The sequence below is a fragment of the Mirounga leonina genome, unplaced genomic scaffold, assembly GCF_011800145.1.
Source record: "Mirounga leonina isolate KUSES-001 unplaced genomic scaffold, KU_Mleo_1.0 Mir_98, whole genome shotgun sequence".
Lineage (NCBI taxonomy): Eukaryota > Metazoa > Chordata > Mammalia > Carnivora > Phocidae > Mirounga > Mirounga leonina.
Genome location: NW_023270921.1, coordinates 2312332 through 2336534, shown reverse-complemented (window position 1 = coordinate 2336534; position 24203 = coordinate 2312332). Strand labels below are relative to the sequence as shown.

The 24203-nt window shown below is 39.1% G+C and overlaps 2 protein-coding genes across 2 annotated transcripts in view; both read right to left on the bottom strand.

Annotated features, from left to right (window-relative positions):
* The window catches only part of LOC118006650 (integrin alpha-1), a 170675-nt gene extending 152910 nt beyond the window's left edge, over window positions 1-17765 (bottom strand). The window contains exon 1 of the mRNA XM_034999364.1: window positions 17142-17765. Within this exon, the coding sequence (XP_034855255.1) occupies window positions 17142-17202 (61 nt within the window). The 5' untranslated portion in view covers window positions 17203-17765. The remainder of the gene's footprint in view (window positions 1-17141) is intronic.
* On the bottom strand, window positions 4023-8257 carry LOC118006651 (protein pelota homolog). Its single transcript, XM_034999367.1, has 2 exons — window positions 4931-8257; window positions 4023-4638 (listed from the first exon to the last, which is right to left on the bottom strand). Exons 1-2 carry the CDS (start codon window positions 5654-5656, stop codon window positions 4207-4209), a joined length of 1158 nt encoding a protein of 385 aa, XP_034855258.1. The 5' UTR covers window positions 5657-8257; the 3' UTR covers window positions 4023-4206.
* Window positions 17766-24203: the final 6438 nt, after the last annotated feature.

The following is a 24203-nucleotide window of genomic DNA, read 5'->3' as shown; positions in this document are numbered from 1 at the left end:
TTTTTGAATTGTGCCATCATCTCTCCCACATTAAAAAAAAAAAATCTGAGACTTACCCCTATGGTCTACTCTTTAACTGAACAACAATCTGCAGCCTATGTCCTTTTGATCCTATCTCTTCATATTGCCTATTGACTTCTTTTTATTCTTGTTGCAAGGATTATTGTTATTACCCTTGTTCAAGCCAACATTGCTTTTCCCCAGGGTTTTTCTAATATGCATTCTCTTAACCAGTCTTCTTGCCTCCTCCAATTCATCCTTGATACTGCTGAACAGTTATATTTGTGAAATGCAAACATGCCATTCTCCTGCTTAAACTTTTCAGTAGTTTCTCATTACTGTCAAACCACTCTTTATTGTGGCATGGAGGGTCTAATGTGATTAGCATACTTACCCTGCCCCTCTCCTTTTCCCAATAACCTCTCTGGGGTTCTTCTCACCATTTTAGGTAAATTTACTGGCTCCAGCTCTATCAAGTTCCTCCTAAAAGTGACCCCTTCCAACACTGTGCTCTCTTACACTTTCTACAAGTTGCTTTTTTAACAGTGATTTGTTTACATGTTTGTCTTTCCTAAACCCAGCTCAGTGCTTGGATCAAAGTAGGCACTAAAAACCAAATGGATAAAACTAAATGTATCACCTTTAATAATGGGTATAATATAAATATAGATGCCCCATTTCTAGGATCTGGACACAGGCAAAGGGTTTCTTTCTCCTCAAACACTCAGAATCACCTTAGAAACACCTATTCAACATGCAATTCAACATATTCTGATACTGAACACAAATATCCAATCTTATTTGCTTGGAAAACTATCTGATTTAAAAGCACAATACTCCTTTCCCCAGTAACAGCTTTTACTTTGGGGAACTCACATATACACCATTCATCTGTGTACTTTTATTTTTAGCAATGAAGGAAATTTCAGTTCCACAATACATGAATTGCAAAAAATATGAATCACTTCTGTTAAAGATATTTTGAGGTTAAGAGAACTGGTCACAGGGATTAAAAAAGGAAAATAAAGTTAATGACAGAAAATAGGTAGAGATAAAGGAAAATTAGTTTTACAAAGCTACTATAGTGGCATCTGGGTGGAAAAAGATCCACCTTGTATAGAAGAGTGAAATGAAATGAAATCCAGAATCAACAATCCAGACATAAAGCTAGCAAAATACTTAACATATAAATGGGGGACCTATTAGCAAAATAAACTTGATATATTTCATACCTAGAGTAAAATGAAACAATCTGTCAGCTTCTCATTTATTATACTGCAGGGGCGGGGGAGGGTAGCAAATCTTTGTTTACAAGTACCTCATGGTAAATGGACATTTACAGTACAACATTGCCTTGAGAGGTGTTTCCATTTGTAACCAAACTGTTCCTTATTAATGAATAGAAGTTAAATTAGACATTCATAGTAATGAATTAGACTACTGAATACGATTTCCAAAGACTTATGGTTCATTTTGATTTTTAGAGAATAGTAAAAAAATTTAATTTTTAAATTTTATATGCTATCACTATTTTGGTATTTCACCCTATACATATATGAAGATTAATACTCTTGACAATGGTACAGAATGTAACTTTAAATCTTTTAAAACTTTTAAACTTTAAACTTTAAAATCTTAAGCAGGCTCCATGCCCAGTGCAGGGCTCCATCTCAAAACCTGAGCTGAGCCACCCAGGCACCCCAAAATGTAACTTTTTAAAAATAGGAATTCTTGAAGATATTTTAAGTACTTTATAGACAAAAAAAAAAATACGCTTTTATTTCGAGAAGTTTTATAGATAGTTAAGCTGAATACTGGCCAATTAACGCTCTTGAAATCAACCTTGAGACTCAAATGTTCTTCTCTATGGCTGGCAACCCCAGCCAGAGATTTTTACTGGTACAGGGAGAATAAACTATTGCCTATGTTTATCAGTTTTTATTATGCATAGTAATCAACTGGAGATGTTGTTAAAATACAGACTGAAACTCAGAAGGTCCAGGATTCTGGTTTCTAACAAGCTCTCAGGGTCTTGGTCCATAGTCTGCTGGTTATCCATGGACCACACTTCTGAACAGCAAGGCCTGAATCATTGGTTCTAAGTCTTGATACCTAATGGAATCACCTGGAGAGCTAAAAAAAACCATTTCTAGGGGTGAAAGGTCATTGAGTCTGGGATCCAGTCATGGTAACGAGTTTAAAAGCTCCCAAGTTCAGGCTAATAAGCAGCTAAATTTGAGAACCTTTGACCTAAAATGTATTGGTCAGATTTATGGGTAGGTTTCATTTCTCCTTGTTTCTAATACAGTAGGTAACAGAGCTAGGATTAACCAGTACTGCATAGATTATGAGAGTACTATATGCCCCAAGTCTCCAAATTCTTACTGATAATATGAGTCATTATCAATCAGGTTCTAACGTTAAGAATCTTAGCAGTTTCATTTCTATCCACCTACCAAATGATTTAATAACATGCTTTTCATAGTATTTTAAATATCTATGGACTTACAATAAAATGACAATCTAAATTATTTTTAGGAGGTAGATATGTAGAAATGTGATTTTAAAGTATATGCAAGTGTCTATGCCTTTTTTTTTTTTAAGATTTTATTTATTTATTTGACAGAAAGAGACACAGCAAGAGAGGGAAGGAACACAAGCTGGGTAGTGGGAGAGGGAGAAGCAGGCTTCCCGCCGAGCAGGGAGCCCGATGCAGGGCTCGATCCCAGGACCCTGGGACCATGACTCGAGCCGAAGGCAGATCCTTAACAACTGAGCCACCCAGGCGCCCAGGAAGTGTCTATTCCTAATTATAGATTAAAATAAACTCAGCTTAGTTAGAAGTTTATAAAAAAAATAATCCCCAGACCTGGCACTTGTCCCAGGAGAAAAGCCTAGACACAGAAAGGACAGCAAAAGTTTTCTTAGTATCTGTATTTGAAGTAGGTACCAATGTGTTACAAACTTAATTACCACTCTTTCTTCATAATGCCTTTCCTAATTATTTTGCTAAATTGAGGTTTGTAAAAGGTCAGGATGCAAGTCCATTCCAAGGATCCCTCCCGAACTCTTAAAATGCACATCCAAAATACTTAATGAAAATATTTTAAAATCTCAGGTATTAGCAGAGCAGAAACTCCCTCATTACAGTAGAGTACTGGAGTACAAGTCAACTACCACATACTACTAATGATGTGACTTAATCAAACTTTCTGAACAGGCCTTTCACCCCCTAAAATAGGATGTAGAGAGAGAGTCCAATAAGAATGTGCAAGCACAGGGCGCCTGGGTGGCTCAGTTGGTTAAGAATGTGCAAGCACAGACTAATGCCACATAGAAATATAAGATAGCACTACATATATCTAGGATAAGCCAAATAAATACATAATTAGTGTGGCAGTGCAAAGAAATGGAGCCCAGAGCAGGGACTACTTTTCAGCTTTAGCACTAATTAGCCACGTAACAGCAAATCACACACCTTAATTGCATTTAAAAAAAATAAAGATACCTCAAATAACTTATCTTGAGAATCCCTAGCAGATCAAAACTCTATGATCTAAAAATAACTGATGAAGTGTTCCTCCAAAGCAAGTATGATTAACTGTAAAACAAGGCGAAACAAAAACCCACCAAGAGTTTACTTGTAACATGACTGATTTAACAAGTCTCTTAAGAAAAATAACATTTTAAATTTGTCTTCTAGAAAAGTCTACAAATTATTTGGCCATCACTTAAAATAGCAAATTAAAAAAAAAAGTGTAGAGGAAATGGAGGAAAGGGATCATTAAATCCCGTACAAGAACACTATGCATAATTAAAATAAACAATGTAAACTGAGGATAATGAAATATTAAATAGCTTTTCCTAAGGAAAACTTATTTCAAAGTATGACACTGGGATTTTATGATCTATCCCAAAGAATATATAGGCATTCTTATATATACAAAGTATTTTTAAGTATTGCAAATAACTCATAATTTCTACATAAATTATTCTAATTAATAAAAATGGTAGTACATGGCGATTATTTCCTTTTAATTTATTGCTTAGTTTGAACACATGTCCTGCCAATCACAAAATACCTAGTGTGGCCAAATACATGAGAAATCCCTGTAAGAATCACAAGGTGCCTTGCAGCTTTCTGTCAGGATGCTAAGAAAATGTAACAATGGAGACACAGCTTTTATCAGTTATAAGGTCCAATCATTAATCTTCTTCAGAACTGGAATCATCCTCTTGGTCAGAGAGTTCAGGGACGGGGAAGCGGAGAATGGCAGCTACTCCAGTCAACTGACTGAGCTGTTCCCCTGATACATGAAGACTAGAGAATATCCTAACCGTGCCAGCATTTTCTTTCACACTGTCCACCAGCTTCACATACCGGCTTCGTGTAGCGACATCCTGGTGCCTGAAAAGCTCATCGCTGATAAGCAGTGTGTCAATTGCCATAGCCTCATTGGCCTTCTCCACCTGCTTGAGTCCATAGAACGCTCGGTCAGGTTCATGTTGTAACATTTTATAGAAGTCATCCAAGGCTTTTACTTCCCCCGCAGCTTTAGTGTCTGAAAGGCGGCTAGCTACAGAAGGGTCACAAAGGGCCTCTTTCAGGGAGTACTTGTGTCCAGAGGAGGCATGTACCTAGAATCATAATTATGAAAGTTAGACAAAAGAATCTCTTAGAGTACCCATTAATCAGCCTGCAGTGACCTAAAGCCAAAAGCACAAATATGGCTTTATATGTTTGAGGACTTAAGCGAAGTTTACTATGTAAACAGTCTATTTAACAACTCTCTTTTCATTTCATTATCTCACTTACAATCACAGTCCAGTGAACACTTTCTCCCCTCGTACTTTTCCCGGTTCCAAAATTTAAGAGTAGTTTATACAAATCCCTCTGCCCAATCTTAATTATCCTTGGAGAAGATTTTACCTGAAGGAACTTGGACCGGTTTTCCAGGAGCACTTTGTTGTCGGTCTTCACTGCTTGTTGAAACATGTAGTCGCAGAACTGCTCCCTCACAAATCCTGGGCTGGCCACCAGGACGCACTTCACAACATCAAAGTTTATGTGGCGCTGGATAGCCTGGACCACCTGTTCATAGAACCGCTCCAAAGCCCGATCATGTTGGGAACAGTTGCCTTTCCGTTTTCTAGGGATGTTCACCTCCACCTTGGCCCGAGTGAGGGTCATGCTGGGAGTGACTAAGCAGATATGGGCGAGGCCTTCCTGCATCACCACAGCCGCCACATCTGCACTCCAGGCTGGGTCACAGGCCTGCTCGATGCGCTCCAGGACCACACTGTCCCACTGTTTCTTGGCCAAAGTGAACTGGCGGTTGGGCTCCAGCTCAATGGTGTGGTAAGCCCCCATCTTGACATACTCATTCTCTTGGATGTTGGTCCCCTTAACCCGCAGCTGGCAGGCTTGAGAGTCAAAATCAATGGCCTCCACGCAGAGAGTGAGAGTAGTGCGGACCCGGTTGCTTCCTACGCTGCCCGTGGAGGACTCGGTCTGTACCTTGCGGATGGTGGAGGCACGCAAGCTGTCGCCCACCTGCACTAGATTGTAGGTGTGCCACATATCCTCAGGTTCTTCGGGGACTAGAGTCACCTGGCCCGCATTGTCTTTCTCAATGTCCTTTCTCACGAGCTTCATGACCTCGGCGGGGGTTCGCAGGCAGAACGAGAGGAAACGAAAAGATCCCCAGTGGGAAAGGGACAGGGAGGGGAAAGAGAGTCTAGGCCGGGAAGGGGGCGGGGTCCGGTTCCTACGGGCACTTGCCTGGCAGGAAGGAAATACTCTAGCTCCGACTCAAGCGGCCCAGGGGAACACTTACTCTAGCCCTTCTTTTCTTAGTCTCCCGGCACACCGCGCCAGACCCCGCGAGGTACCCTGCAGCAAACACAATCTTCTCCGACGTACCAGCCGCCAGCACAGACCCAGCGGCTGATGCAATGAGGGCGCATGCTCAGCCCGCGTCCCGCCTCTCGGCTCACGTTTTACGTCCCCGAAGAGGAGGCGGGGTTGTAGTTTGGCGGGCGCAGGCGCGCTAAGCGCGAGGTGCGTCCGAAGGGTAAACCGAGAGGGAAGTGCTCGTTAATCTTTGGTGGCGAGTCATTTATTTTAATGCTGAACTTGGACTTCCTAAGTTTTCTCTTCCAAACCTGTTTGTGCAGAATCTGGGGAGTATGTGAGTGCAGTTATTTTTCCAGCTGCGTGACGTTGCCACCGTATACCTTCTCTACCCGGGGTAAATCCAATGTTAAAAAACTTAACCAAAAGTAAAAGGAATTCGCAAAAGTGAGACTTGGCCCCAAAATTCTAAATTCAGCTTGCCTTATCAGCACTCAAACGCTGCGCGCCTGTTGGGAGTTGGTATTTCCAGAAACGGTTTCAAAGAACTACTGGTCACGGTCGGTCTGGGCTCAGAGCAACGTGCCCAGCTGTTTTCTGCGCTTAGTTACCGTGTCTGCACGATCTGACTACCCAGATGTTAAAGCACTGACCCCAGAGAGAAGAAACTATCTGTGGAATTCACCCCTGGGTGGACCTCTCAGTTGTTTTCCCTGATGTCCTGGAAATCCCAGAATCCAAAATTGGCAGTCTCCGCTTTATGCCGCTCTGCAGCCTGTGAAATGTTAAGGTTGGGGGGTTGGGTCGCCAAAATTTAGGGCCGGATCTTCACTGCCTAAATTAAGCTGAGGATATTGGAAGTAGAGAAAATCTGATTTACTAGGACCAACCCGACTGAATGGCTACAAAATTGATTTAAAAAAAAAATCCTTAAGTCACTTAGCATTTTTATGGTTGTGGGGGGTTGAGAAGTGAGGATTGCCTCTTAACAAGATCAGTGAATATAAAAAGCTCACCAGAGTTTCCCTGAGAGTTAAGATGAGATGGAGAGGGGTGCCTGGGTGGCTCGGGGGTTAAGCATTTGACTTCAGCTCAAATAATAATCTCTAGCGTCCGGGGATTGAGCCCCCACAAGCTCCACGCTCTGCGTGCGTCTGCCTCTCCCTTTTCCCCTCCCCCTCCGCTCATACTCATGAGCTCGATCTCTTGCTCTCTTTCAAATAAATAAAATCTTAAAAAAAAAAAAGAAAAAAGAGAATAGAGGAGGTGAACAGAGTAGTCCTACCTACATATCTTCTCATTCTCTTTCTTATCTTGTATATGGCACTGAAAGGGAATATTACCACCGGGAACTGGTGAGACCAGGATGAAAGGGAGGAATCTGATTTTGGCACAAGTCTTGATACTGATGCCTCAATTATCTTCCTCAGAGATTCTCAGGGGACACAAAAATCCCTTCTAAAGCTCTAGTTCAAATTAGAGGCATTGTTTGTTTTGTGGTTTCTCTCCCTCCTTTTCCTCTTCTTCCACACCTTCCTGTCATACTGAGTGCCCTCATAAAGTTTCTAACTCAGACTGCCTTCTTCCACTTCCAAGAAAACCCAGCAACTTTGAGTAAGGAACTGATTGCACTAAAGTGTGAAGATGGCTTGCCTCTCCAAAGGACATTTCCTAACTGGGAGAGAGAAATACTTTGAGTTGCTCCTTGATCACCTTTCTAAGTAGAATTTACTTCTCTCCAAAGTCTGACAAAGATTAAAAACCACAGAATCACAGTGGCAGGCATACAGTAGGATCTTAGTAAGTGTTAAATTTTTCTTTAAGAGCTATCATTTATTGAATATTCATCAGGTACTTTCCTATACTCTTCTAATCCTCTTCTGTAAATATTTGTTATCCTCATTTTGTAGATTAAAAAAATGAATTACAGAAAAATAAATGTATTCAAGATCACAAAACCAGCTTTTAAATTCAGACCTGCTTAACTTGACACCCTCTCCTCTGTTCAGTGGTGCAGGCTATATTATAGATGCTCGAAATCATCTCTACAACCACAAATTATGTGCTGTCATCCACTGCCACTTCCCCTTTATTGTCACCTTTACGAATTCAAGACCCACAGCTTAGGAACTAACTGAGAGCATCTGAAAGGCACCAGTCCCTTCCTTGCTTTTATTACTTTTAAAAATCTTTATATTCATCCATTCAACATAGTTTTCCTTCTGCCCGGCCTAGGTCACACCATTATAATCCTTGAGAAAAATCTAATATTATACTTTAGAAAAATATGCATATATTTCTACACTTAAAACCTGTGGGAAATCCACACTGACTGTTAATTCTGTGGTTCTTTTAAAAAGTTTATTTAAATTATGGGCCTAACTACTTTGGGCTGTCTTTTTATTTTTTATTTTATTTTATTGTTTAAGATGTTATTTATTTGACAGAGAGAGAGCACAAGCAGGCAGAGTGGCAGGCAGTGGGAGGCAGAGGGCGGCAGAGAGCGAGGGAGAAGCAAACTCTCTGCTGAGCAGAGAGCCCCATGTGGGCTGGGATCATGACCTGAGCTGAAGGCAGATGCTTAACCAACTGAGCCACCCAGGTCCCCCATTGGCTGTCTTTTTAAACATAGATGTGCTTTGGTGATTGAACATACTACAAAATTTTTCATAGAATTACTATTTGATCTGAAATGGAACTATTTTTTAGAAACTGGAGCTTACTGTTGAGTGATCTGATGTTTCTCCCAGATTTTGTGTGGTAACTTAATATTTCCAGACTAATTGCATTTCTATTTTGAGTTATTTAGAGTTCTCATTCCCTACTAATTAAAATCCAATTCCCTAGCATTCAAGGCCTTCATGATTTGGCCTTACAGCTTTATTTTCTACTTGCTGCCCTCCAGCACCTTATATTCTACAGGAATAATCTTTGTTCCCCATACATCCTGGGAACTGTCTACTTGCTGCCCTTAACTCATGCCGTTCTCTTTCTTTAAAATATCGCTGCCTCTCACTCCTGTCTCCATAAATCCCACTTCTTTTTAAGCACCTGCTTAAATGTTATCTCACATTTGAAACCATTCATTATATTAATTGGAATACTTTTCTTTCTTATCGAACTCTGAGTGGATTCATCCTTTTATTCCCCCACTGACCCTTGAAAAGTCCCTTGCACTTATATATTGACGATAAGCTGGGTAGATCAGATGTAAAGTGTGGCAGCTATATGAGTATTATCACAGACAGTTCTTAAGGCATGATATTGTTACCAACTATAGTTCACTTAATAATGCTATGTAAAAAGTAATTCCTCTTACTGTAAAACTGCTGTAGTTATAGCAGTTATGTAATAGATAGCAGTATATGACATTTTCATTCTTTACCAAAATACACAAAATCATGAGAAAAAAACATGATTTAGCTTTGTTACTTTAAATTATAATTTTATATTTACTTACTGGCTTTTTGAAAATAGAAACCTTTATATCAGTAACTTTATATCTATTTTTTCTATTTTATTTATATTAATCTCTCTAGAATTAAAAGTTTTCAATTTGTTGTTTTTGATATAATTCCAGTCTCAAAAAGAGAACTGGGCTAGAAGTCAAATGTCCTGGATTGTAATTTTTTTTTTATTCTTATGTTAATCCCCATACATTACATCATTAGTTTTAGATGAAGTGTTCCATGATTCATTGTTTGTGCACAACACCCAGTGCTCCATGCAGAATGTGCCCTCCTCAATACCCACCACCAGGCTAACCCATCCTCCCACCCCCCTCCCCTCTAGAACCCTCGGTTTGTTTTTCAGAGTCCATCGTCTCTCATGGTTCGTCTACTCCTCCGATTTCCCCCGCTTCATTCTTCCCCTCCCGCTACCTTCTTCTTCTTCTTCTTTTTTTTTTCTTAACATATATTGCATTATGGATTGTAATTTTTACCCTGTCAATTGTTTTTACTCTGTTGGCAGACCTTAGTCTCTTAGAAACTCCATTTCTATACTTAAGAATTGAGGGCATTGAATTCAATAATTAAAATTGTCTTAATTATAAAGATTATGCTGCAAAAATCTTTAAAAAAAGAAAAACACTACTCATAATCTCACCCTATCATATTTATTTTCAATTTTGCATAGTACCTTTTGAATTTTATTCTTCCTAAGGTCCATTGCAGTAGAAAAAGATCAATACCAAGTTTAATACTTGCACAGCAAGAGTCAGCAGACATGAGTCATGATCTTTCTAGCTAGATTATAGCAACTTTAGATTAAGTCCCCTAACATCTACAAACCTGAACTTTTCATTCTAAATTGTAAATCAGATTATTTGTCCTGCCTCTCTCATTTGATAACCCTTATAAGGTTCTATTGAGATTATGATACTTTGTAGAGTTCTACAAACACGTGAGATACTGTAGTATATCTCTAAGAATGAGTGACCTGAAGCTAGAAATCTGGATCAGACAAAGCAAGGGGCAAGGGCTCACTTAAACATGATCATAATTATTCAGCCTTAGAAAAATAACTGGTTCAGTAAAGTTGACTGCTGGATAATCTGTTGGGTACTATTAATTTATACTAGTATCTCTTCTCCAGGGAAACCTTAGGTCAGCCCTAGTGCATGAGTTCATGTACCTCATTGGTGAATTGGATTACAATTCTCCTTCCTATTATAATGGTATGTTAGAAATGGTTTGTATGACAGCATCAGGCATTCTGAGCTCCTGAAGAATGGAAATCTTGTTTGAATACCCTGGGCTTAGCACGGTAAGGCTGTATAAATGTTCCTGTTTCTAGTATATTTTTTGCAAGACTTAACTTTTCTGCAACACATACTTATCTTTTCCTTCCTTTGCTTAGAGTACCTTAGAGGCTCCTCCCATCATTGCTTCTTTGCTTGTCTATTGCCTTTTTCAGACTGTGAGCCTACCTTTTATTTGTTTGTGTTCCTGAAACCCAGCACAGCAATTGTCATATGAACGTAGTCATTATATGAAAGGATGCATAAGTGTTAGTTCTCCTTTAATGCAGAATTTTTAACTTGTCTACCACTGGCATCTTAAAATTAGGAAAACATTCTTTTTTATAATGTTACTAAAATTTTAAAGAGAAGATTACTCTTAAGGTAAGTTTCTAAAAACCTATTTCAATTTTTGAGATACACGTGCTGAGATAAGAAAATGATTATCTTAAACACATCTTACTGAGGAAAGGATCTTAAAATGTTGCAAATAATGTATAATGACAATTTCATTATGCCTGTTTAGAAAATGGTCTTTGCAGAATAAGCCAGAGCTCTGATTATGAATATCTAATAATAAATGCAATCAGTTATGTAAAGAGAATGTGCTAACCTCAGGTTGTTCAAAGATGCCCGTGTGCCCTCCACAAGCAAAGCTAAGTGGACAGCTGGGAGAAGTATTCAGCTAATTCAGGCAAAAGGGGAAAAGGGAAAGTTTCTGTTTTTTTACAGAGATCTACTGTTTGGATAAAACAATATTAATGTTTTTGCACATAAAGTGAATTCTTAATACCAACCAGTGCATATATTCTAACCTCCTTTTAAGACTTAGTTGACTTTTTAATCTTCCTTTTAAATTATAGAAGACTTTAGATAAAAATTAGGTCCCTTCATATGCATATAGCCCTAGCACTAGTCCATTTATGACAGAAATTTAGGGTTTGCCAAAACTAGTCATTGATCCTGTGCAAGTGGAACATTTTTGATTACTTTATTGTCACATTTCTCCTGAAGTAGAATATTCAGACGAAGCTCATTCTTGGGATTTGGTGAGGCTGCCGATGACAGAGGAACAATTATCCCCTGTATCATATAGAAAAAAACTAAGAAGAGGGACAAGGTTCATATCATTGTATCCAGAAAGAATGTCATTTATATCCAGGAGTATGTTTGAAATTTTATGATGCAGTTTTTAAAAATACAAAGAAATGTGATAGAAAATTACTATGTAGATTTACTGTATGTTATGTTTGTAATTTTCAGATGCACATTTTCCCATCTTTCAACATCTCTAACAGTCTAATAATTATAATTGGATTGGCAGCACTTTTTTTTCTTCGTAGTGAATAAAATAATGATGCATTATTCAATTGATGGTGTCTTTCATTCAATCAGATATAAATATGGGGGTGTGTGTATATATATGTGTATATACACACACATATATATATATATATTCCAGGTGAGGATACAGTTAGAAGAGACAATCTGATCTCTTAAGTATTTATGAGTTTGTCTTTTGTCTATCTTTTGAGATTCATTCAATAACAACTTTTCAAGTGCCTATTATTCTTAGATGCTAAGGATAATAAACTCTACCCTCACAGAGCATATAGCAAGCTGGGAAGACAGACAGATATTTAATTAACCATATCATGTGGTATAGTATAGAAGCAAAGACGCTAGAGGCTTACATGTTTCTGGGGAAGGAGGACCAATTTACCCCAGTGGGTTTCTTGGAAATGACGTTCATGTGGGGACTTGAGGGTAAGCAAGCAGTGTGAGCAATTGCTTATGCAAAGGCCTGGAGACCTCAGAGGAGCTGGCACAACAGAAGAGCTAAAAGAAACTAAGTAATCTTGACAGGAATATATTCAGCTCATTTACATCTCTTGATACTCTTCTGTACTTGCTTTGAGAGTGAATACAATTCTCCAGTCACAGACCACTCCAGATAGGCAATGTATTTTGATTTTAGCATTGTGGCAACAATTCCAAATATCTTTCATCTCAATTTTTAACATGAATTCAAATACACTATTTTGTGTTTCATACAACAGAAGGATTGTGTAGGTAAAGAATAGCATTTTGATCCCTAATTTTCTGAATATGTTTTAAACACGAGCTAGCTACTCTACAAAATATTTTAAGGGGCATATGAAAATCCAGCAAGTTCTAAACCTAATGGGAAGTTTCTTGGGTTGGAGGTGAAAAAACATAGGCAGAAGAGCATCCATCTAAGGAAGTAAAATCAGCAGTTATAAGCTGTGGCCCAAGAGTTTATGCATCAAAACAGCATCACAACAGCAGGGACGAAAAATAGGCAAACTAGTTAAACATATATATTTCATTGCTACTCTCAATGCCTATTTATTAAACAAACATCCTATGAATTTACTACTACCTTTACAGACATCATAATGACTAAAGAGTTTCACCATCTTCAGTAATTCCTGACAGTCCATTGTGTGCCACTGGAGGTCATTTCTTTGTTATGGGTAAGTATTTGATTTCCATATTCAGCCATCACCTCACTGGACTTCATTTTGAATAGAAAATCTTAACTGAAAAAAGTCACAAAGGCAGACTCCTTGCTCTTAGGCTAACTAAAATGTTTCTAGTGAGGAGAGACATATAACTCAAATAGGGGTCATTCTCTATATTCTGAATATCCAGGGATAGTCTTATTTGAGTTATAATTAATATAGGGTGGGACATCATCTAATTTCATGATATACCTAAAAGTCAAGAAAATATCAGATACACATCATTAATTAGGTCCTTTTCAAAGTCTTTTAGACAGTTATGCTGGGCTTTAACTTTCAGAGGGTTGAGCAAGAAGGAAATGGACTTGAATTTGGTAGTCTATATGGCATATTATTTCACAGCATGAGATTTGAGATCAGAGAGTAAGCTGAGCACAGGCTTTGCCATTTACTAGTCATGGGACTTTGGACAAATTAATCTCTTAGCATTTTGGTTTCTTCATCTCTAATATATGAATAATATTCTAAAATTTTCCTTTTTTTGAGATTAAAGTGAAATAATACATGTAAAGTTTTTGGCACAAGGCCTCACACATAATATGTTCCCAATAAATATGTGCCTTTCAGCATTGTGTTAGTTGTTCTCTGTTATTGTATGTCCTGACCCTATTCCCCAGGAGGTTTAATTCTGTCATTTGGACTTGGCCAATGAGAGGGTTGGGCAAGACATTAGAGGGTGGGAGGAAAAGAAGGGGGTATTTATTTCTCCTGCTCCCTCCTGGCTGGGCTTCAGCTCTGGCTCTAGCTGCACTCCTCTTCCTATGCCCCAGCTTCTGTTCAACAGCCCTTCTCTCATAGCTAGAGTTCACAGTCAACCTGACAGTGCTACCTCCTCAGGCCTAAGAGTGGTAATGGCTTCTCTTCCCACTGTTGTTTCAGAGGCTTTCTTCTCACTATTGTTTGTCCTAAGGTGCTCCGCCATCTTTTGTCAGTTCTTTAAATGCCTCTGTAAACAGTCCTTTATTAAACTTTCTTTAGTTAATTAACTAAATATATTTAACTAAATATAGTTAGTGTCACTAGTTTTTTGCTGGGACTTTGACTTACATAAAATAATAATCTTTGTTGACAAATCATTTTAAAATACTGTTAAAAGCTAATACAAGACAATTCTTAATCCAATGGGAAGTTTATTGGGATGGTGGTTTGTTGTCGTGATATAAACCCAGCTTTGAAGGCTAGAGAGGGTTCCTTTAGATGGCAGCTTTGAAGGCTGGAGAGAGTTTGTTTAGATGGCAGGGGGTGGTGGGAAGAAGGGTGGAGTTCTTTTCTAGATATATAAAACAACAACATCATAGCCACAGTAGCAAAATGAGTATGAGGATTGTGTAGAAAGTAAGGAAATGTGACTGGCTTTCATGGGAAGTTTACATTTCAGGGTTTTGGTAGGCAGGATAATGGTGTCCCAAAGATGTTCATGTCCTAATCCCTAGAACCTGTGAATATGTTACCTTATATGGCAAAAGGGACTCAGCACATGTGATTAAATTAAGGATCTCAAGATGAGGAGATTATCCTGGATTATCCAAGTGGGTCCATTGTAATTAGAAGGATCCTTATTAGAAAGAGGCAATAGGGTCAGAGTCAGAGAAGGAAATGGACGATGAAGCAGATTCAGAGGAAAGATGTGAAAATGCTATTCTGCTGGCTTTGAAGATGGAGGGTGGAGCCACAAGCTAAGGTATGCAGGTGGCCTCTAGAAGCTGGAAAAGGCAAGGAACAATCTGGATTCTCCCTGATACAGCCTTCGGAAGACACACAGCTCTGCCCACACCTTGATTTTAGCCCAGTGATACTTCTAACTTACAGAACTGTAACATATTTGTTTTCTTTTAAGCCAATAAATCTATAGTAGTTTGATACAACAGAAATAGGAAACCGATACAGGTATAGTAAGAGAGAGAGGTGCTAGATTAGGGCAAACCCCGAGTGGTCAGTAGAGAATTCTGGATTTCATCTGAAGACAATAAAGAACCACGAAAGTGTTTTTGTTTGTTTGTTTTACTAAAAAGACTAAGATATAATGAAAATTACTTATTAAGAAGATAGATTAGAGGTTGGGTACAGATTTGCAACAAAAAGAGCTCTCTACAGTAGTGTGCATGGGCAAGTATGGTGATGAGACCACAGGTTGGTTGTGAATTCTATGAGTTGAGAAGTTTCCAGGAAAGCTGACAATATGATGACTGGAAAACCAGCAAAGGAGAGGAAGAAGTCAAATTTCAGATCCTTGTGTTGTGAAATGGTTATAAATATAGCATATATGAGGAACATATTGATTCTGATGCAATAAATTTTAAATTTTAGTATGATTGAGTAATACACATACACACAAAAGGAAATTAAATATTATAATTTAGAAATATCTATGCATTATTCTTTAAGTCCTTTTCTGCATTTAGCAAGGCATATTATCCCAACAATTGCAGAAAACCCATAGTATGCAACTGTGACTGTTTTAGGCATGAGTAAATAGTTAAACCTAAAAAATCTTCAATTATATAATATATAAAATTGTATATATATACATATATTTCCTATATACATATGTGAAATTGTAACTTATTAACCTCTATTTTTTTTAAGTTTCATTCTTGTCTTTTTAGAGGAGATGTGCAAACTGCATTTGATCGTTTCTGCACTAGTGACTGCTTATTTGGTAAAATGAAAAAGGTACAACTTGAGTAGTTAGAAAACTTCAGATTTTGTACAACGACAACAAAATGCAAACAACCTCCAAAAAGTTTGAGCTGAAGAGGCATCATAGGTCAAATAAGTGCAAAGGGCAGTGACAGTAGCTAGTAAGTTAAACCATTCACTGGCTGTAAAGCTGTTCAGAAGTTACTACTGTTTGGATTACTGGACACATCCTGAGTAGTGGAAAATATTTGGATGAAAAGTCAATAGCTCATAATTAACTCTCTTAATACCACCTCACCATGAAAACATGTTTTGCTTGCGAATAATCCATTTCTCAGTGATTTTCATAAGACTTAATAATGCTTGGGCATCTAAATCAGAGTAATGGGCCTGATCACCCCTGTTTTTAATGGAAAAATGTTAAATTAACTAATACCAATAAGCATGCCAGCAGTAAAGACACTGAACATTGAATACTGATGATAGGCTAAACCCAGCCATTAACCTAATCATTAATCAGGTCACTTTCTTTCACACAAAGCTTCACCAATCTGCCTTTTTCTTTCACCATTGCAACTATCCTCCCTCAGTATATGGTAAAATCTGACCATGGGTTAGTCATTTGGAAAATCTTAGAAAATGCTATGATTCAACCTTTTTCTAAACTGGATATAACTTTGCATTTCCAGTGTTTTTTTAAAGTCCTTCCTTAAAAATACCTTTTATACAGAAGTAACAATACTATATTTTGCATTTAAAAAAATAGTCTGCTCTGAGACTATCCCTTTCTCAATTTCAAAGTGTTCCTCCTCCTTATATAGAAACATCATTTCAGGACAAGAAACAATTTTGCCTTGCTTTTCTTTCTTTCCTCCTTCTGTAGTAGAAAGGATCTTGAATACTTGACAGCAAGAAAATGCAATAATGCTCACTCTTGAGTAACCTGAAGGTAGGAACTTTGCATATATATCCGGTGCCCTCTAGTTTCCTTCCTCCAAAAAAAAAAAAAAAAGCAAATAAATAAATAAAGGCGGGGGAACGACATTCCGCAAAGTCCTAAAATACAATGTAAACTGTCAAAACAGCTTTAATTGTAAAGTCATTTCTACCTTGTAAAGTTTTCAGCACTGTCTCCCTCCTAGCATTGCGGGGGAAGGTTTTGAAACACATCAAAACTAGTATCAAAAACAAAACGCAGACACTCCTTTCTGTACTCGGACCTGCCTAGACTACCTGGAGAGCGTCCCAAAGTGAACCAGCGCTCCCTCCACCTCTCTGGGCCAGAGCTCTCTGTACCTCCCTACCCACACGTAGCCCGGAGCCCCGCACGCAGATGCTCAGAAAAAACAAGGTCGCTCACCGGTGAGGAGCCAGCAGCAGGCGACAGCGACCCCTGGGCTGGCCTGGCGTCGGGGGGCCATGGCCGGGGAGCCCGCAGAGCCCGGGGGACGCGCTGGACGGGAGGGAAAGACGCGGCAGGACTGGGCACGGGAGCCGCGCGCTCTGGGCCACTCTGACGACGCAGGTCTCAGTCTCCGGCCCCGGTCAGTCGCGGCGCCGAGAAGCCGAAGAGTGAATTTCCTGTGTTTTCGACGAATGCCTCTAGGTCCTCTCCACGCTTTTCATATCCCAGACTTACTGCCCCATCGCCCGCCCCTTCGCGCGCTCGGTCTCTGAAATCCCACTGGCAGCCTCCCAGGCTCTGTCCGAGACATGGACAAATAAAGCCAGCTTCGCGGGTTCGTGTTTAGGCTAAAGTCCACGGGCTGCAAAGCAAACCTTAAAGGGACATCTGCCTTTCATTGAGAGGGTGATCCCGCTCTCTGTGCCAGCTCCCTAAGGTGGTAGGAAGGCGGGCGAGGGCTGGACCTTCGGGAGAGTGTCGCCAGCCCAGTGGCCCCGCCTTCACACCCCTTACCTCTCCCTGGGTTGGGGCAGGGAGGGCATTTTCAAAGTGCCCTGGCTCCTTGGCCCTTAAGGGGAGGCTGCTTTCCTGGGGTCAAATTGCGCAGAAGGAATTAGACTGTCTCTGAAAGTGAGCACCACCTCCCTCTCCTGAGGACACTTGAACTTCGCTGTGCTGTTGTCTGGCATTGAGAGAGAGAGAGAGAGAGAAGAGGGGGCGTCCACTCAGACACGCCCCCACAGAGGGTTTTGCTTTCGCTTATGGAGAGTTTGCTTCATTTATGGTGATTTGTGGTTGAACAGTGGTTGCCCTTAAAGTTTTTTGGGGGGAGACTGTAAGTGGGAGAAAAGAAGAAAAACAAGAGGGGGAGAAAAGAAAATAAAGAAAGGAAGAATGATAAATGCAAGAGGGAAGAGGGAGGCTAATGAAGGGAGGAAAACAGTCTCCTTAGAAATGGTTATGTGTGTGGACTATTTTGTTTGAGTTGAATTAAGATGTTTGTACACTGGGAATTGAATCTAATAAAGAACTCAGGGTACTGTTTTATTTCTTCTTGTTATAGACTTTTATAAGTAAGAGTGCATTAAATCATGTTCATGTTACTCCTTCCTCTCCCACTCCCACTCTCTAGGGAACTGAAGATTGGGGAGTTAAGTTGATAGGTCAAAATGTTGGAGATTGTTACCCCACCCGGGGAGACCCAGGCCAGAAAAGGCGCTTAAGAATTTGCAGTGCTTCCCTTCCTTGTTGAATGAGTTGTACAACCTCCCTGAGTCAAGAACCACATTCACATGTTAGCTTCACTTGCTGTTTTTTGTTTAAAGCAGCTGTGTCTTAATGGTATTGAGAGAACTTCAAAGAAAGAGGAGTGGATGAGTGGATTTGTGTTTACAGGTGGTGGAGGAAATCAAATCTATTCAATTCAGTTCAATTCAAAAGTAACAACTAATTATCTCTATCTAGCAGGACTAGGGCTAGGCAGGACAAGACTGCCACCCAAAGGAGGACTCTGCCTAGAACACAATACAGGTAACATAGTATAGATAACCCAAGAGAAGGGAAGGGAGAAGCCCACAGGGATGACTGAATAGATTGCCACCAAATAGAAGATTGCAGGAGCCAAAGTTTGGAAAAGATAAAAGGTAAAGAAATGTAATGAAGATCAAAAATAGGGTGGGCAGCCCTGAGAGGTTCAAGGCCATCAAATCTCAGTAACATGACCCATCAGAGCTAAGGAATTCCTCTTCTAATTTATGTGTGAAATGATTAACTACCTAATAAATATATTTAAAACACCTTTGCCCCTGTTTCCAGCTTTCATATTTTCATTTCTTAGTCCTATTTTCAAAATTGCACAAATAAATTTCTAGAAAAATCTCATGTTGGATCACAGTTCAAACCCATCAGACATTACTTATGCTCCTATGCCTGCATTCAGTGGTCTCATATCCCAGTTTCGCTTTCCAACCCATCTTAATTAACCTGTATTATCACCCTGCCTCCTGCTGTTCCTTTCCTGGGAAAGCCTTGATAAGTAATCTGTACATTTCATCTCCCTGTCTATAGTCTCAGTTATGTCTTACGTCTCTCAGTACGGCCCATGGGGCTTTGAACAATAATCAAATACTGTAAATTGATTAATGCTTAGACATTTAAAAATCATGATAAATACTTTCTTCAAAATATCTCTTCAGTGTTTTCATAAACATATAATAGTGTGTGTATAAATGTAAACATGTGTATAGATATGTGTACACATATATGTATATGTACAGGCCAGAAAAGGCGCTTAAGAAGTTGCAGTGCTTCCCTTGTTGAATGAGTTGTACAACCTCCCTGAGTCAAGAGCCACATTCACATGTTAGCTTCACTTGCTGTTTTTTGTTTAAAGCAGCTTTTGTTTAAAGCAGTTTTGAGAGAACTTCAAAGAAAGAGGAGTGGATGAGTGGATTTGTGTTTACAGGTGGTGGAGGAAATCAAATCTATTCAATTCAATACATATACATATGTATATATATATGTACATATGCATATAGGGGGTTCTAGAAAATTACAGTATTACTGAATTAGAAAGAAATGAAGAGAGAAATTATAAAATTATATCTTATTGAAATAAAGTATGGTTAAAACATACTTATTATATGACCAAGGTTATAATTATTGGGAACTTTAGCTTTCTTTTTGGGGGTTAATAAATACTTTGAATTTAAATTTTTGAAAATCTTCTCTAGGACTTGCACACTAATGGTGATAACCAGCACTAGCAGTAGTAGTTAAAGTTAACTTCTATATGTGTTATGAATCTTATGGCAATCTTCCTCATTTTACTTCAATGCAAATATAGAGACTAAGAAAATAGCTATTGCTGCAGAATTAAATTTAGAATCAGTGCTCATTTTCTGAACTTCAGTAAATCTAAACATAAACCAATGTCAGCCAAGTTATTCTCTTAACCAATTTTATTCTGACAGGAAGACATGTTATTGAGTAAACTGAGGCTTAGGAAGGTAAAAACTAGGGTCACAAACTAGTCATTAATTACATGGGGTCACTTGACAGCAAATGTTAAGCTCTAGACTTTGTATGATGTACTCTTCTATTTTAAATGAGATCTAATCTGATTAGACTTCTCTGACAGTTTGGAAATATGGGTGAAAATCAGAAGTACCTTGAGAGGTTAGAGACTGAACTGATTAAGAATTTAGAATATGGAGTCTATAAAATGAGGCAAAAGTATTTGGGATTACTGGTTAATATCTCAAAAATAAAAACATACATTTCATACTCAAGTATTCTCCATAGAGGTAATCTAATATATTGTGAGTATAATTACTGGAGTAAGTAGGTTCTTGAGTTAAATTTCTTGGATTCATGCCCAGGAACCACCATGTGGTAGCTGTGTGATCTAGGAAAAGTTATATAGCTTCTGTGAGTCTCAGTTTTCTCAAACATAAAATGGGGATAAAAATACTGCCTCTCTCTGAAGATTATTGTGAGGATTAAATGAGACAAACCAATGAAGCATTTAGCAAAATGCCTGGATTAAAGTAAATAGAAGTGAATTATTCTTCTTCCCAGTTTTAGCAGAATTAGAATTAGACAGTGGGAATATAGGGCAGGGTCTGTGTGTGGTAGGCCATAGGAAGTGATGCCATTTGATGGGCATCAAAAGAGAATGTTAGTGTTTGGCCAAAATCATCTCTATCAACTCTTGTTATTATTTCTGGAATCCTCACCTGGAATCCTTACTTTGTATTAGGGAATTATCTTGAAAATATCCCAATAAAATGGGTATACATTAAGACATCAGAACCCATTATGACATTAACAAGGACTTACTTTTCAAATTAGCTAGATGTCAAGGGGATTTTTTTTTTTTTTTAACAAGAAAAGAACATTTCACTAAGGGGTTGGGAATAGGAGAGGGCCTAAAGTTCTGCTGCTGGTGAAGGCCAGGGTTCTTTGGTAGTTAAATCATGGGTTCTCAAAGCCACAGGATAAATGAGGCACTCCAACCTGGGTAGAAGGGTGGTATCAGTTTTATTCAATAGTAAATAAATACTTTTTAATTTTTTTTATGTTAAAGTAACAGATTTTTATAAGAAAAATGTAAAATGACGTTTAAAAAAAGTTAAATATGAGGTTTAGAATACATTTTAGTATAGCATCAAATTGTGCTTTCTTCCCCCCTCCTCAACTCTGAGGTGTTAAGGGTAGGTAGTATTGTCTAGAGCTGCTTCTATTAAGATTTCATAAAGATTCAGATTTTTAAATTTTACTATGTATATATTCAGCGAGTTGCTCTCCAAGACAGTGATGCTAAGTCACAGAGCTAACTCATATGGCCAACTTAGTTTAGTTGAATGATTTTTATTTATTTATTTATTTATTTATTTATTTATTTATTTATTTATTTATTTTAAAGATTTTATTCATTTGAGAGAGAGTGAGAGAGTGTGGGTGGGGGGAGGGGCAGAGGAAGAGGGAGAACCTCAAGCAGACTCCCTGATGAGCATGGAGCCCAACATGGGCCTCCACCTCATGACCCTGAGATCATGACCTGAGCCAAAATCAAGAGTCGGAGGCTTAACCAACTGAGCCACCCAAACGCCAGAGTTGAATAATTTTTTTTTTAAAAGATTTTATTTATTTATCTGACAGATAGAGAGACAGCGAGAGGGGAAACACAAGCAGGAGGAGTGGGAGAGGGAGAAGCAGGCTTCCCGCTGAGCAGGGAGCCCGATGCGGGGCTCGATCCCATGACCCTGGGATCATGACCTGAGCCAAAGGCAGACGCTTAACGACTGAGCCACCCAGGCGCCCCAGAGTTGAATAATTTTTAAGTTCCTGCTGTGTACTGGACTCCAGGGCCATGTTCTGCAGAGGCAAAAATGGGTAGAACACTTGTTTTTCTACTGAAAATCTGCTGTCCATTAATTTTTTTCACTTGGAATTAGGGACAAAAAAACAAGCAGTTTTGTTCTCAATTATAACATTGACATGTTTCATTTTAAGCCTGTTAAATTAAGCAGTCTACTGGAATTACCATATTAGTGTTGTTACTTCAACTTGAGAACCCATGATTGCTTCTTCTATGATCAAAACAAAGTCACAATGATGTAGAGCTTAAACTTCACCACCAACTAAACTTTTTTTTTTTTTGTTATTGCATAATGTTCTTGTGTGAATGTTGTTTCACTTAAAATATAAAATAGGTGTTCCTCCCACCCTATTTCCTGAACAAGTCCATGCCAGAAACTTGGTCCAAAGAAATTTGGGCAACTGGTACTTAGGAAAAAAATTTGAATTTAGAATCCTGGTGAAGGACAGTTCTAAACACTGTAAAAAACTCCTAAAACTTATTAGCAGACTTCAACCTGAGTGACACACTAGGGCTGTACTGGGGGAGGGAGTACCAGGGTGGTGCCCTGGCAAGAATATTTAAGTCATGGCACACTTGAATCACAATAACCATCACTGATGAGCAGTAACATTTTTGCTGCAATGCTGGATTCCTTAATTTGCAATGTGAGTTAATTATTTTTTAAGCTATTAGGTAATTCTGGGACTATTTGAGCAGGTTGATTTAATTAATTTATTTTCCTTTCACCAGTTTATAAAGAGTTAAAGCAGGTAGGTGGGCTCTAAAATTTCAGGACTGAAACAAATAAATTGTTAGTATTAAACCAAGAAGACTGATATTTCTTGTAATAGGAGTGGGTCACTATATATGTGGGGGAAATACTCTTGTAGTTAATAAAAAATAAATACATCAAGAGAAAGGGATTTGGCTCTGAAATAATAATACTTAAATTGCTTGTTTTACAAATTATGTGGCTATTTTTCATCTGCTCTACTAGACCATAATCTATACCAAGACAGTCAATTATTCATTTTTATTGCCTGCAGCATCTGCCCCTATGTAATTCATTCACTCAAACATTCAAACATTTATGGTGTTACCTCTGTGCAGGAGGAAGTCTTCTGGCCCCCAGGATTCAGAGATGTTGAAATGCTTGGCACTATTCTCAAGAACATTCACAAGATACCTAGAGATATGCACAGAATGGCCTTCCTAATTGTGTCTGATGAGCCCTAGAACAGAGCATAAAGTCAACAGGAAGAAAAAGACAGGGTTTCATAGAGATGATGGCAGTGAAATGTGGTCTTGCAGTAAATGGGGAGAGGGTTTCATGGGTGGAGGAAAAGGACAATGGGCATTCTAGGAAAAGACAGCATGAAATGGATGAATACAATGGAATAAAAGTTAGGAAAGGCAAGTGAACTTCTGACCAGATTTGAAAGGATCTTAAAAGGATGCCAAGGAATTTGGACTTCTTATAAGAATAGAATATTTTCAGAGGAGGAGCAAGATGGCAGAGGAGTAGGAGACCTAAATTTCGTCTGGTCCCAGGAGTTCAGCTGGATAGGGATCAGATCAAACCATGCTGAACACCTATGAACTCGACAGGAGATCAAAGAAAAGAATAGCAGCAACTCTCTGAACAGAAAACGACCACTTTCTGGAAGGTAGGATGTGCAGAGAAGTGAATCTGGGGCGATATTTGGGTGGATAGACGGCGGGGGAGGGGGCCTCCCTTGGCCGCTTCTGGCAAGTGATAGAGCCGTGGAGCACAAAATCAGAACTTTTAGAAGTCTGCTCCACTAAGGGATGTCGCTCCACTGGTTAAGTGGGGGGTGGAACCCTCGCTGGGACAGTGTGGTCTCAGGACCCTCGGGGTCACAGAAAGACCGGGGGTGCCTGAGTGCGGCAGAGCTCCCAGGTATCAGAGCGGGGAAGCCGGCTGAAGAGACAGAGCCAAGGAGTGGGCTCTCAGCTTGGGGTTGCCAAAAACTGTGATCCGTGGCACAGTTGGGCCACTCTTCCTCCAGCAGGGACCCAACAAGTGGCAGATCTGGGGAGACTCCCCTTCCTCCCCAGGGAGGAGTGGCACAGGAGCTCACTGCAGGAATCTGCTGGGTTTGGAGACTCCACATGGGGCCAGGTGCCAGAGA